Source organism: Pinus tabuliformis, chromosome 6 (assembly GCF_031772625.1).
Source record: "Pinus tabuliformis cultivar Carrire ecotype Pingquan chromosome 6, CPIR1, whole genome shotgun sequence".
NCBI lineage: Eukaryota > Viridiplantae > Streptophyta > Pinopsida > Pinales > Pinaceae > Pinus > Pinus tabuliformis.
Genome location: NC_142292.1, coordinates 1,865,264,187 through 1,865,279,465, shown reverse-complemented (window position 1 = coordinate 1,865,279,465; position 15,279 = coordinate 1,865,264,187). Strand labels below are relative to the sequence as shown.

General features: G+C 29.3%; 1 protein-coding gene across 1 annotated transcript; it reads right to left on the bottom strand.

The window, feature by feature from the left end:
• Window positions 1-12,622: 12,622 nt before the first annotated feature.
• On the bottom strand, window positions 12,623-14,694 carry LOC149266555 (putative anthocyanidin reductase). The gene is made up of 2 exons (XM_089396931.1): window positions 14,510-14,694; window positions 12,623-13,066 (listed from the first exon to the last, which is right to left on the bottom strand). Exons 1-2 carry the CDS (start codon window positions 14,670-14,672, stop codon window positions 12,849-12,851), a joined length of 381 nt encoding a protein of 126 aa, XP_089253057.1. The 5' UTR covers window positions 14,673-14,694; the 3' UTR covers window positions 12,623-12,848.
• Window positions 14,695-15,279: the final 585 nt, after the last annotated feature.

Here is a 15,279-nt window from a genome sequence, read left to right as displayed (position 1 = left end):
TATCTTGGTTGCATGAAAACCCTCTGGCCAAGCAAATTAAATTGAAGAAGATCAGGTGCTCGAGGAAGATCAAGACAAATTAAGGGATAGGGATATTCGTCGTGGAGTGAAACATGGTGATGTGAAGTAAATGAGGTATATTCACCATTCCTGTTGAACAGATGCCTTTACATTGCCAGGCGAGCTTATCCTACTAGACGCACATTACCCAGACGGACAGGACAGTGAATCCTGGCAGATGTGATATTGCTATGTGTTGACGTTTCGTATGGGCGTTGAAATCAATCAAAGGGACGCCCATACGCGCAAGATGCTTATGGCAGTGCGCGCAGTTCGAAGTCTGGGAACCCCGAGAAGAGCGAGTGAAAAGTGGGATTTATGAAGAATTCCACTCTCAATAGTAACAGCATGTAATATTTTCGATTATTCTCTTTGAAAGTGTCACCTGAATTTATTTATTTATTTATTTATTTTAAATATGTAGGGTAGGACGGAATTTGGGGAGTAAATTGAATTTTAGGTGTAAGAGATAATTATATTTTTATTTATTTTTTAATGTGTTATTAATAATTTGCGTTTAAATGATTAAAATGGGTATTACAGTGGTGTAAATTTATATTTGAATTTTTTATCTATTGATAATTTTAAGTAAATGTGTTAAAGGGTTCATGAGTGATATCATAAATGACGTAAAGTAATTTTAAGTAAATGTGTTAAAGGATTCATGAGTGATATCATAAATGCGGTAAAGTAATTTTAAGTAAATGTGTTAAAGGGTTCATGAGTGATATCATAAATGAGGTAAAGTAACATGTAATTGTTTTGGTTTTATGTTTTATTCACACATGATAAGGAAATATATTATTTATGGGAAATGATTACATTAGTGTTTGGCCCATTTAATTTAAAAACAAAAATAGACAACTGAAATTTAATATATTTAAGAGGGTTTATTTAAAAGATTTGGGTGGAAAATGTTTTTTTGGTGATTTTTAAGTTAATATTCATTTTGAATTTCATAACTTCACTATGATATACAAATTATTTTGTTAGAATTAGTAATTTTAACAAATAATAGGTGAAAGACACAAAAAAACAAAGACTTCTTGATAAAAATTCCAAGCATGTGTATGATTCCATAAAAGGAAGACTCACAGGTAACTAATAGTGATAAGTGATGCACAATGATAAAATGTAAATGGGCTTATATGTTTGGGTAGATGGTTGTCACAAATCAATGATGTTAAGGCTTGTGTTGTTGTAAAGTATTTGGAATGCTTGTAGTACATGAATTGAAGCAATGTAAGGGGTGCATGATTTGTTGTACCTAACAACTTAAAGTTTTGTTCTAAATTGTAAAAAGTTGATTTTCCCATGTAAGACCTCTTGAGTCAACCCTACATGCATTAGTGTGATAATCATGTAGTGTGTATCACTCTTATGTGTAGAGAGGATATGACATTAGGTTGTGGAATTAACCTCTAGGTTAGGTATGGAAGTGGCAAGTGTACTTATATCTAAGTTTGATGTGGAATGAGAGAAGTTGGTATTCAATTGGGAGGAGATCATTCAATTGAGAGGAGAATGTGAGATCGAAGATGCACCAAGTAAGATTTGTGTATAATTGGTGAGTATAGTGGATGGAATCCATGTACCTTAGTAGATGGATTTCTTTTTATATGGAAGTCAAGAATCAATTGTATCTATATATAAGAGGGAGAAGAGAAATGCCCATTGTGAAGAAGCCAAAGTGAAGAAAAAAGAAAGTAGGTGGCTATGGTAGAGACAGTTCTTGTGGGAACTTTATTGGACATTGATAAAATTATGTATAGAATAAAATAAACTTATGACCATATTGTGATATGAGTCACACCTTGTAGTGGGAGCAAGTCTATCGCTTGATTTGATGTAGTGGTCCTTGAAATGTTTGTACCTTGTATCTCCATTAGTTGGAGTATGCATGTACCTATATTTATGAAACATGAAAAAGGCATATCATTGTAAGATCTAGAGAGGCATTCATACTACTTTATCATGTGTCCCTAATGATGATGACGGTGTTTCTTGTCTAGTTTAGTTCCTTAACCTTTGTTAGGGAGTTGTTTAACACTTGAGGACTAGACCATGTGTTGGCCAGACACTCTATGAGTGAACCATATTATTAGTTATAGACATTGAGAAGTTAATTTTTATATTCAGGGGGAGTTCATCAATAAGTTGAATGAACCATGTACATGAAGGAAATCCTAGTAGACATTGCAAAGGTTAGGTACCCTTGCATTTTGGTGGATAGTTGTTCCTTTCTATGACCATCAATAGTTTGGTGATGTATGAATGATCGAGGTACGAAGTGAAAGTGGCAAGTTGGACCAGAGGTAGACTTGCAAGTGCAAAGAGGAATTCGTCAAGTACAAAGTGAAAGTGGCAAGTTGGACCAGAGGTAGACTTGCAAGTGCATAGATGAAGTCGTCAACCTCAACTCGTGAAGATAAAGACAAGTAGTCATTAAGGGGAACTGTTGGATTATATAACTCATACTTGTCTTTTATGGATGTGATCATGATTAAGTTGAAAAAATTGGTTATAATTAGGTATAGTTTGTGTTCTATGTAGAAAGTTTGTTCATGTCATTGAGGAGGTTCTTGAGAGCTAGTTGGTTTGAGAGATTCTCTCCAACTAGCTAACTTCCTAGTTTGGTGTGAGGTTGAGATATTTTTTCAAAGACATGTTATTGTGTGAGTGATAATTCTACTCTCTCATCTTAATATAAAAACAATCCATTTGAATATTTTCTATTTATACTCTCCAGTCTTAACATAAAAACAATCTATTTGAGCATTTACTAATTTCTACATAAATTTGTAATGCTTATTTGTACCTTGTGGTGTCTATCTTCTTTTATTAGTCAAAATGCATAATAATGATTAAGATTAACACATATATACATATACATATATTTAATTTTGTTGTGTATTATTTTCGTAAAAATTATTGAAAGAAAATTGTATCATATCTTACATACACTTGAAATTCCTATATTATTTACATTTTAAATTTTGTTGTGTATTATTTTCATAAAAAATATTGAAAAAAAATCACATCATATTTTCCATACACTTGAAATTCCACACTATTATATTTATAAAAATAAACTTTTCCTTACATCAATAATATTATTTTTCTTTTTTCAAATATTTAAAACTTATCAACTTAATTCTCAAAGTAATTTAAAAACAAACAATTTAATAATAAAAAAAGCTTAAACATCTATATTGTGCTTAATTCATTTCCCAAAATATCATGGTTATTGTAAACTATTCTCATTATTTCTATATTATATATATATATTTTTAAATTTATTATAATAATATTATAACATAATTTATGTGTTACAATAATATTATTACAATGATAATCTATATATTTTATATATTCATTTATAATTGTGTAATTTGCGATTTTATAGTATATAATTTTTATACATAATATATATTCATTTATAACTATATAATTTGAGATTTTATTGTATATAATTTTTATATAAAAAATTTAATTAATAAGCTAAATTTTATAACCTAATGTTATATTTTAATAGCAATAACATATTGTCATATGGGATCATATTTGGAAAGACTACACTACATTATATCTCACATGTAGTTAAGATTAGTCATGGGCATATTTCTTATATAAAACATTTCTTTCTTACTTTAATAATGTTGTTTACTTTTTATGAGAAAGTTTTTCAGCGTAAATCACATGATAGATCATAAGCGTTTTGAACCAACCAGTGTGGTTCATTGTAAGGACAAGTCGAAGAATTAGATCCAGGTTGCATGTTAAATAGTGAGAGAAGAACCTAAACCAGGTACCTATAACGGTTATATTTGACCCAACCAGTGTGGTTCATTGTAAGGACAAGTCAAAGAATCAGATCCAAGTTGCATGTTAAATAGTGAGAGAAGAACCTAAACGAGGTACCTATAACTGTTATATTTGACGAGGTAATGTCTAAATATAACTGGCTAGGAAACGGCTAGATGGACTAGATGAGGGACAGGGATAGGAATGCATAACTATGTTTAAATAAAAATAAATATTTAGTTAGTTTAAATAAATACCTAAATATAACTGGAGGTTAGACCTCCTAACAATTATATTTGACTAGGAAACGGCTAGATGGACTAGATGAGGGACATGGATAGGAATGCATAACTATGTTTAAATAAAAATAAATATTTAGTTAGTTTAAATAAATACCTAAATATAACTGGAGGTTAGACCTCCTAACAATTATATTTGACTAGGAAATGGCTAGATGGACTAGATGAGGGAGAGGGATAGGAATGCATAACTATGTTTAAATAATAATAAATATTTAGTTAGTTTAAATAAATAAATAATTATTAAATTAATAGTAAGTTAGTCAAACCTTTATTAAAAATGTTTACATTTATATAATTAAATAGTTAGATAATTTAAGATAATGTAAACAAGGTAACAAATGAACTTTCCACAAGAGTTATATAATTCAATGTTTCATATTCATTTAAATATTTAGTTAATTAATAGTAAGTTTTATATTTAAATACATGATTGTTGTAAGATCTAATTCTAAAAAGCTTAAGAGTAATCTTTTATGTTCCAATTTTTGGATAAAATTATCTAATATTATTATTAATGTTATCATTTTTATTTATTTATTTATTATTATTATTATTATTATTATTATTATTTTAACCTACATTCAAAATAATTACTATAATTCCAATCTATAACTAAGCTAAATTTTGTAAATGCATAAAGTTAAAATAAATCTAAATAATAAGGCCTTCTACTATATAAACTAACCCATAAGAGGGAGATTATCAAGGAAGGAAACCAAAGAGAAATAGAGAACCACGACAAAGGAGAGCAGGTAAAAGATAAAAAGGGGAGAAAAAACCTATCACAAGGGAAACCAAATAGAAAAGGGACGGGGAAAGGAAGGAGACAGTTAGGACGTGAGGGCAGGATCCCAACAACTACTTATCTTCCAACTGTCCTCTCTATTGAGATTTTTTTTTATTTATGTAGCAATCTAACATATTGTTACATTTTAAAAACAAATATAATTAATGACACTGTCATATTTGTGTAATCAACCTTCTTTGGATACAGAAACTGATAATGATCACTTTGCTCATGTTTCTGAAACCCTTTTATTATTGCACATTGATTGTAAAACAAATTTCTGGCTTATCTATGTGAAGGACCCTCCAGTGTGGATTTCCTTTCCTGTTGTCTCGAAGCACTTTCTTTTCAAGCAAAATTTTGAGATATCTTGTATTTCGTTTCAAATTGAATTGAATTCTCTGGAAGAATGTGACCGTAAGAACTTCTGTTTATGTCCCGGTAGTAGTTAAAACCTTCTTTTGATATGCAAATTCCTTTTACTTTTTGACATTCTTCAAGAATGTCACATACACATATAGTGTGTTTCAAGTTGGTTTTTTAATAAATCTCATTGATAAATTGGAAAAGTTGGTAAAATCTCTCTCACAAATATAGAAAGATGACTTATCTTTATTAAATATAAAGGAATCACAAGGTGAAAGATGATTTGAAGTTGATTTATATTCAAATACATATTCTATCTCAATTGTTTTAATATTAATAAGGAAAAACATTTTATTTTTCTTTATATATTATAATGTATAAACAAAATAAATCTATATATTTAAATATCAAAATCAAATAAATCTATATTATTAATTTAAATAAAAAACAATAAAATTTAATAAATGAGATGCATCATTTGATAAGATATTCTATATTTTTAATATTTCTCTTAAAATAAATAAATTTCATATAATTAAATAAATCAAAATAACCATGGTGATGCTGGTTCATTTCCTCTAGGAGATCGAGGGCGAGATGGTAGTTCTCCAGTTGTCATTGTAGAGCCAAACCTGGTGGTCCCAACCATCAATACTCTACAACACCACGTGAATAGACATTGTATAAGATTGTTTGACACCTCAACAAATAGAAGGTGCGTGCATAGTGCAAGGGAAATTTGAACCCTTCACATCAAAAAGGTTTTGGGTAATTTGACCCTCTAATCTTCTAACCCTCATGGGTACCACCAAACGTGAAATGGGATTGAAAAACTCTGAATATGATCAAGGGACAAGCGTAGAGAGAGGACCAATCATTTGGAGAGAAGCCAAAGCAACCATCACTGACCTTCTTATCTACAATAGGCAGCGACATGCATTTCTCAATAAACATTAAAGAATAAGTGTGGTGGTAGCGAGAGTGGGAGGATGTAGTGGCTCGGTCACTCAAGTGATGGGGGTCACAGGATGGGAGTTGTTGAGAAGAGGCTACTAGATTTAATTTATGTGAATACCCTTTGTTCATCATAGGTATATATACTGATTACCATTGTTCATTATATGTAATGTTTAAATCTATTCTTGAAAATTCACATTTTCTTATCTTCTTCCATTTTTTATACTGCTAATCCCTTCTCCATTTAAACAAAGCAGATTAGAAAGGAACATTATTATAGAGCATGGCATAGAGGGTCGTCAGTTGTTGAGTTGAGTTTAGTTCCATTGTACATTATTAATTTGTCTTTCCTTTTCTTATTATGCTTCTTTCTTTTGTTGATGCTTTTGCTATGTCAATGGTTATTTCTTTGTTCTTGTTCTTGCTTGTATATTTTTGTGGAATTTGGGTTTTTTTGTTTTACGTTGATATTGGTGTTTTTTAAAGTTTTTTTATTGTTTACATTTGGTATGGTATGAGAGGGGAGGTGATAATTTCACTAATTAAACCCTATAGTGGTGGTTTTTTTACATTCCACATTATGTGCAATAGGTAAAAGATGCATGTATTGTTCTTTTGGGTTTTATTTTAATAAACAAGTATGTTTATGTGTTTATTTTAGTTCATTTGTTTAATAATATTTTATGCATATGCACGTGTAGAAAAATTGTGTAGCAACTCCTCTAAAGGCGTTGGATTGTGTTAAGGAAAAAATCTATTGAGTCATTAAAATTATTTTCCTATGATTCACACTCAGCTTAATGAGTGGTGAAATAAGTCATATTATGTTGTATTAAAAGGTAAAATATTTCTTATGGAAACCTAATTGAAGAAAATGAAATCCAACAACTTTACTTTATTTGATCTTCTCCTTGAAGGGCCTTTCCATTGGATAGTTATATCATTCTTAACCAAATCTTAGGTCACCTCCCCCCACTCTTAACCAAGTTTTAAATCTCCTTTCCTCAGGTCTCCCTGTCCTCTGTAGGGCCCTACTTGACATGAATCTCTCTCTCTTTATTTTCCGCCACTACTTGACATGAATCTCTCTCTCTTTATTTTCCACAAATACATTACATTCCATGGAGATGATGAGGATCTTCCTCTCATGGATTGATATTTCCCAATAGTGATGACTAGAGTTTGTAAATAAAATATGGTTGGGAGGTCTATTGATTTTTTTTTGGGTCAAATTCTAGGTAAACAATCATTGAAAAAAAATGTGCATGAAAATATTAACACATGGATGAGAGTAATACTAATATTGTTGTTGTACTAACAAACACATACAAACAATTTGATTTCTGGGTTATGGAGATTTTATTGTGAGTTTTTTCAGAATTGAATAAGTCATTTCTATGTTAGAGTCATTTTGTTATTATGATAAATATGTAAAAAAATAACATCATTGTGTTATTCAAGAGTAATTTTATAATCAAACTTTATTGGCGAAGGGTTAATTGATTATCAAAACATCATTCTCTAAAGGTAAAAGTTTAAACATAACGTTTTTTGACGAGAAGTATAAAGACCCAAAATGTCAAAAAAAATAATTTGTGTGATGGGTACAAAAGAATCCAAATTCCTGCACTAACTCTGTATACAACACCAAACATATTCCAGCCAAAATAATCACCTCAACCTACAACACCAAATATATTCCAGCCAAAATTATCACCTCTGTAAATAACACCAAATATATTCCACCCAAAATTATCACCTCACTGTACGATACCTTTTGTGTCAGATACCTTTTCTGTCGGATGTTCTCATAGTATCTTGGTTGCATGAAAGCCCTCTGGCCAAGCAAATTAATTTGAAGATCAGGTGCCAGAGGAAGATGAAGACAAATTAAGGGATATTCGTCGTGGAGTGAAACATGGTGATGTGAAGTAAATGAGGTATATTCACCATTCCTGTTGATATTCTCGGTAGAACAAATGCCTTTACATATCCGGGCGAGCTTATCCTACTAGACGCACATTACTCAGACGGTTAGTCAGGAAATTGATCGAAGAACCTGCTGTTCTTATGTCAAGGACAGTGAATCCTGGCAGATGTGATATTGCTATGTGTTGACGTTTCCTATGGGCGTTGAAATCAATCAAAGGGACGCCCATACGTGCAAGATGCTTATGGCAGTGCGCGCAGTTCGAAGTCTGGGAACCCCGAGAAGAGCGAGTGAAAAGTTGGATTTATGAAGAATTCCACTCTCACCTGATTTTGATTTTATTTTTATCTTTAATATTCAGGGTAGGACGGAATTTGACGAGTAAATTAAATTTTAGGTGGAAAAGATAATTATTTTTTATTTTTTATTTTTTTAATTTGTTATTAATAATTTGTGTTAAAATGATTAAAATGGGCATTACAGTGGTGTAAATTTAGACTTGAACTTTTTATCCATTGATAATTTTAAGTAAATGTGTTAAAAAGTTCATGAGTGATATCATAAATGAGGTAAAGTAACGGTGTTTCTTGTCTAGTTTAGTTCTTTAATCTTTGTTAGGGAGTTGTTTAACACTTGAGGACTAGACCCTGTGTTGGCCACACACTCTATGAGTGAACCATATTATTAGTTATAGACACTGAGAAGTTAATTTTTATATTCAGGGGGGAGTTCATCAATAAGTTGAATGAACCATGTACATGAAGGAAATCTTAGTAGACATTGCAGCAGTTAGGTACCCTTGCATTTTGGTGGATAGTTTTTCCTTTCTATGACCATTAATAGTTTGGTGATGTATGAATGATCGAGGTACGAAGTGAAAGTGGCAAGTTGGACCAGAGGTAGACTTGCAAGTGCATAGAGGAGGTAGACTTGCAAGTGCATAGAGGAAGTCGTCGACCTCAACTCGTGAAGATAAAGACAAGCAGTCATTACGGGGAAGCGTTGGATTATATAACTCATACTTGTCTTTTATGGATGTGATCATGATTAAGTTGAAAAAATTGGTTATAATTAGGTATAGTTTGTGTTCTATGTAGAAAGTTTGTTCATGTCATTGAGGAGGTTCTTGAGAGCTAGTTGGTTTGAGAGATTCTCTCCAACTAGTTAACTTCCTAGTTTGGTGTGAGGTTGAGATATTTTTTTCAAAGACATTTTATTGTGTGACTTATAATTCTACTCTCTCATCTTAATATAAAAACAATCCATTTGAATATTTTCTATTTATACTCTCCAGTCTTAACATAAAAACAATCTATTTGAGCATTTAATTTCTACACAAATTTGTAATGCTTATTTGTACCTTGTGGTGTCTATCTTCTTTTATTAGCCAAAATGCATAATAATGATTAAGATTAACCCATATATACATATACATATGTATAATTTTGTTGTGTATTATTTTCATAAAAATTATTGAAAGAAAACTGTATCATATCTTACATACACTTGAAATTCCTATATTATTTACATTTTAGATTTTGTTGTGTATTATTTTCATAAAAAATATTGAAAAAAACTACATCATATTTTACATACACTTGAAATTCTACACTATTATATTTATAAAAATAAACTTTCCCTTACATCAATAATATTGTTTTTCTTTTCTCAAATATTTAAAACTTATCAACTTAATTCTCAAAGTAATTTAAAAACAAACAATTTAATAATAAAAAAAGCTTAAACATCTCACTAGATTTTTATTTTGCTTAATTCATTTCCCAAAATTGATATCAATTAGGGTTATTGTAAACTATTCTCATTATTTCTATATTATATATATATATATATATATATATATATATATATATTTAAATTTATTATAATAATATTATAACATAATTTATGTGTTACAATAATATTATTACAATGATAATCTATATATTTTATATATTCATTTATAACGGTGTAATTTGCGATTTTATAGTATATAATTTTTATATATAATATATATTCATTTATAACTATATAATTTGAGATTTTATTGTATATAATTTTTATATAAAAAATTTAATTAATAAGTTAAATTTCATAACCTAATGTTATATTTTGATAGCAATAACATATTGTCATATGGGATTATATTTGGAAAAACTAGACTACATTATATCTCACATGTAGTTAAGATTAGTCATAGGCATATTTCTTATATAAAATATTTTTTTCTTATTTTAATAATGTTGTTTACTTTTTATGAGAAAGTTTTTGGGTGTAAATCACATGATAGATCATTTGCCGATGCTTTTAGAACCAACTAGTGTGGTTCATCGTGAGGACAAGTTGAAGAATCAGATCCAGCATAGCCTGCATGTTAAATAGTCAGAGCAGAACCTATAACGGCCTATAACGGCTATGATTAACGAGGCACCTATAACGCTTATATTTGACCAGGTAACCTCTAAATATAACTGGAGATTAGACCTCCTAACAATTATATTTGAGTAGGAAACGGCTAGATGGACTAGATGAGGGACAGGGATAGGAACTCTTAACTATGTTTAAATAAAAATAAATATTTAGTTAGTTTAAATAAATAAATAATTATTAAATTAATAGTAAGTTAGTCAAACCTTTATTAAAAATGTTTAAATTTATATAATTAAATAGTTAGATAATTTAAGATAATGTAAACAAGGTAACAAATGAACTTTCCAGAAGAGTTATATAATTCAATGTTTCATATTCATTTAAATATTTAGTTAATTAATAGCAAGTTTTATATTTAAATACATGATTGTTGTAAGATCTAATTCTAAAAAGCATAAGAGTAATATTTTATGTTCCAATTTTTGGATAAAATTATCTAATATTATTATTAATGTTATCATTTTTATTTATTTATTTATTTATTTATTATTATTATTATTATTTATTTACTTATTTATTATTTATTATTTTTTTATTTTTTTATTTTTTTAAGCCTGCATTCAAAATAATTACTATAATTCCAATCTATAACTAAGCTAGATTTTGTAAATGCATAAAGTTAAAATAGATCTAAATAATAAGGCCTTCTACTATTAAACTAACACATAAGAGGGGGATTATCAAGGAAGGAAACCAAAGAGAAATAAAGAAACATGACAAAGGAGAGCAGGTAAAGGATAACAAGACGAGAAAAAACCTATCACAAGGGAAACCAAATAGAAGAGGGACGGGGAAAGGAAGGAGACAATTAAGACGTGAGGGCAGGAACCCAACAACAACTTATCTTCCAACTATCCTCTCTATTGAGATTTTTTTTATTTATGTAGCAATCTAACATATTGTTACATTTTAAAAACAAATATAATTAATGACACTATCATATTTGTGTAATCAACCTTCTTTGGATAGGGAAACTGATAATGATCACTTTGCTCATGTTTCCGAAACCCTTTTATTATTGCGTATTAATTGTAAAACAAATTTCTGGCTTATCTATGTGAAGGACCCTCCAGTGTGGATTTCCTTTCCTAGTGTCTGGAAGCACTTTCTTTTCAAGGAAATTGTGAGATATCTTGTATTTCATTTCAAATTGAATTGAATTCTCTAGAAGAATGTGACCGTAATAACTTATGTTTATTTCCCGGTAGTAGTTAAAACCTTCTTTTGATATGCAATTTTTTTTTATTTTTTGACATTCTTCAACAATGTCACATACACATATACTGTGTTTCAGGTTGGTTTTTAAATGAATCTCACTGATAAATTGGAAACGCTCGTAAAATCTCTCTCACAAATATAGAAAGATGACTTATCTTTATTAAATATAAAGGAATCACAAGGTGAAAGATAATTTGAAGTTGATTGATATTCAAATACATCTTCTATCTCAATTGTTTTAATATTTAATAAGGAAAAACAATTTATTTTTCTTTATATATTATAATGTATAAACAAAATAAATCTATATATTTAAATATCAAAATCAAATAAATCTATATTATTAATTTAAATAAAAAACAATATAATTTAATAAATGAGATGCATCATTTGATAAGATATTCTATATTTTTAATATTTCTCTTAAAATAAATAAATTTCATATAATTAAATAAATCAAAATAACCATATATATTTTCTATTTCAGGAAATTTCAAATGTAACCTGATAAAAAGGGTTAAATAGTAAGTTTAAAAAATATAACAGAGAAGTTATGGAATATATATCTGATTTTAAATGGAGAATGACAAATAGCTGAAATGGGACAACCAAGAAAAACTAAACCAACACACTTTGCAAACTTATCTTCTACTAACTTCTTCAAATGAAATAATGCCTTAAACCTAAAGTCATTGACCTTCCAGATACCTGGAATACATAATCATTCACCATCCATACATTTATGGTAGGAACCCTAATTTCTTTGCAAATTACATTCATGGAAGGAACCCTAATTTCTTTGCAAATTCAATGCTGTAATCAAAATTTTCAACCAGGCCGTACTTAAACGAGAAGCCCATGTCCAATAATTTCTTGGAGGAAATGGGCACACTGCTGATGGGATCCTCCTCTTCATAAAATCTGCAGTTTACATGATACAATCTAGTCACCCAAATGCAAATTTTTATAAACAATATGAGAAATATGAAAGGGTAGCTTACTTGACTGGTAGATTGAATTGTGGATAGCGTTTGCGACAGAAATCCCCCAGTTCACGAAGAGTGAGAGACTGAGAAGAGCATATATATCGACCTTGAGCAGATGGATGTGCCATCAAGAAGATGTGAGCCCTGCATATGTCATCTGTATGCAGTAATGCAATGGAACTGATGAGATGCTGGAGCTCCCTTAACCACTCATAACACTGGGCATTGCCTGTAGCATAAAATACTCTCCTTAAAGGAATGCTTTTCCAGGAACGTAGATTAAGTTATTCAGTCTAGGTATACATTTTGAGCAAATCTAATGATTGAGAAAATAGGTTTTATGGTAAGAAATCTAGTGATTGAGAAAATAGGTTTTATGGTAAGAAGTTATAAGCACAGTTAAATAATGGAGTAATGGTAGATTTTTGTTCACAAAACAAGAGTTTTAAATTTAATTCAATAATAATCCTAGAAGTGTATAGATCCATTTTAAGTATGAATTGGAATTAAAATATAAATATTTTTTGGAGTGTATTTTTGTCTTCATAAATGAATTCAGTTTTTCCAAATTTTTTTTGGGCATTATATATATATATATATATATATATATATATATATATATATGGCATTTTTGAATTCATGAATGGATTTAACTATTAAAATTTTTCCTTTATTGAAATTGCTTTTGGGCACATGGTGAGAACTTCTATCTTGATTAGAACAAATCTTTCTTGGATTTTAGCAGTGGCCTTCAAAGGGGATCAATACCATACCACTTACATTAATATTGGGAAGTATATATTGAAGAAAAAATGACATAATATACTGAGCATATAATAAGGGGTAAAGGGTTTTTATATGTTGTGTATAAAAAATGTTAATGAAAAAATGGATACCTACAATATCTAGTGAAAGAAGGGGTTTTATAAATTGGGAAGGTGTATTTAAATAAATTGATTTATAGAATTATTTTCCAATATGTAATCAAATTAAGGGCATTGTTTAATATGTCAGGATTTCATTGAGTAAAACCCCGTAATTTTTAATTTTAGACAAAATTAGCTTAAAATATATATATCTAAAAAAAGTGTTCTAAAACTTGAAATATAAGAAAAGGGAATCTCATTTATACCATGTCAAGTTACTTTGGGATGCCTGTATACATCTTTACATAGTCATTCTAGAAGAAAGATCATATACATTGAAATATTTTATTTAACATCAATAACAAAATATTTTATTATGATCTAACATTAAAATAATTTTTTTCTTTTACTTTCTATATATATATGAAATTGATGTTGAAATAAATTAATTAACATAAATACTGTAAATATTTCTAAAAACTAAAAAATTATACAACAATAATAAAAATAAAAATAGAAAAAAAAATTATTTAAAACATTATATTTTATTTAAATTAAATATACTAATTATCAAATTATTAAATCTAAACCATTTATAATTTTTTCTTTTCACAAAAACTATAGATGCACATAAACCACACCTATGAAGAACCACTATTATTATTATTTAATATACAAGTGTATCACTTTGTTACCGAGAATTAAGCCATTAACGGAAATCCAGAAACGTTGGTCCAAAAGCAATCCACGTGCTATTGGCCACTGGCCTTTAATGACCATAAGTTTGAAGAGCAGGAAAAGCATACCTGTGATCACGGCTAAAGCTTCTTCAATGCTAGCGGGAAGTGTAGGTGTAAGAAGAAAAGGGCCCGCAACTAGCGATGCCGCTATTGTCACTACTTCGATTCCATTCTCCAACCCAAACTGACGCCCTGTTTGCTCTCCTGAAACCTTGGCTAAATAATACATCTGAATATCAAAAATCTCATTACTCAGTTTCAAATAACAATATATATACCAATGTTAATTTAATAATTGGTTAGATTTTTGAGAACTGGTTCAAAACTCGTTAAATTAATTAGATTTTTGAGAACTACATTTGCTGGTTCAAAATTTGTTCACAAATAAATAAATTTTAATGTAATTATCTCAGAAATTCTGTTCTTATAAACGTTTTTCAACTTCACTATAAAAAAATAGAAAATCAAACATTGAACTTACCAGCGTTGCTCCAGCAGGATTCGTCAATACAGTCTCCAAATTTGCTCTTGTAATTCAGCGGAGAAGCTGCAGATATTGAGGAAGTGTATATTACACGCCTCACAGTTTTGGCCTTCTCGCAAGCCCTCAAAATATCAAGGGTCCCATTAACCTCAGTTATTTCAGATTTGAAGAATATTTTGAAATCTTACTCGGCAACCAGAAAGGACACAAAAATCAGCAACATCTCACTGATTGGGCAACCAAGAAAAAGCGTACTATTTCATTGGAAACATCCAAGAATAGAAAAGAGGGAAACATCTGAAAAACTAGGAAAAAGGAAACATCTAAAATATCTTGGCTTTATCTAATTATA

Excerpts from the sequence above, each read along its gene's own strand:
- LOC149266555 (XM_089396931.1), bottom strand. The coding sequence starts at position 14,672 with ATGTATTATTTAGCCAAGGTTTCAGGAGAGCAAACAGGGCGTCAGTTT. Across the intron at positions 13,067-14,509 it reads AGCTTTAGCCGTGATCACAG|GCAATGCCCAGTGTTATGAG; the intron begins GTATGCTTTTCC and ends TTTATGCTACAG.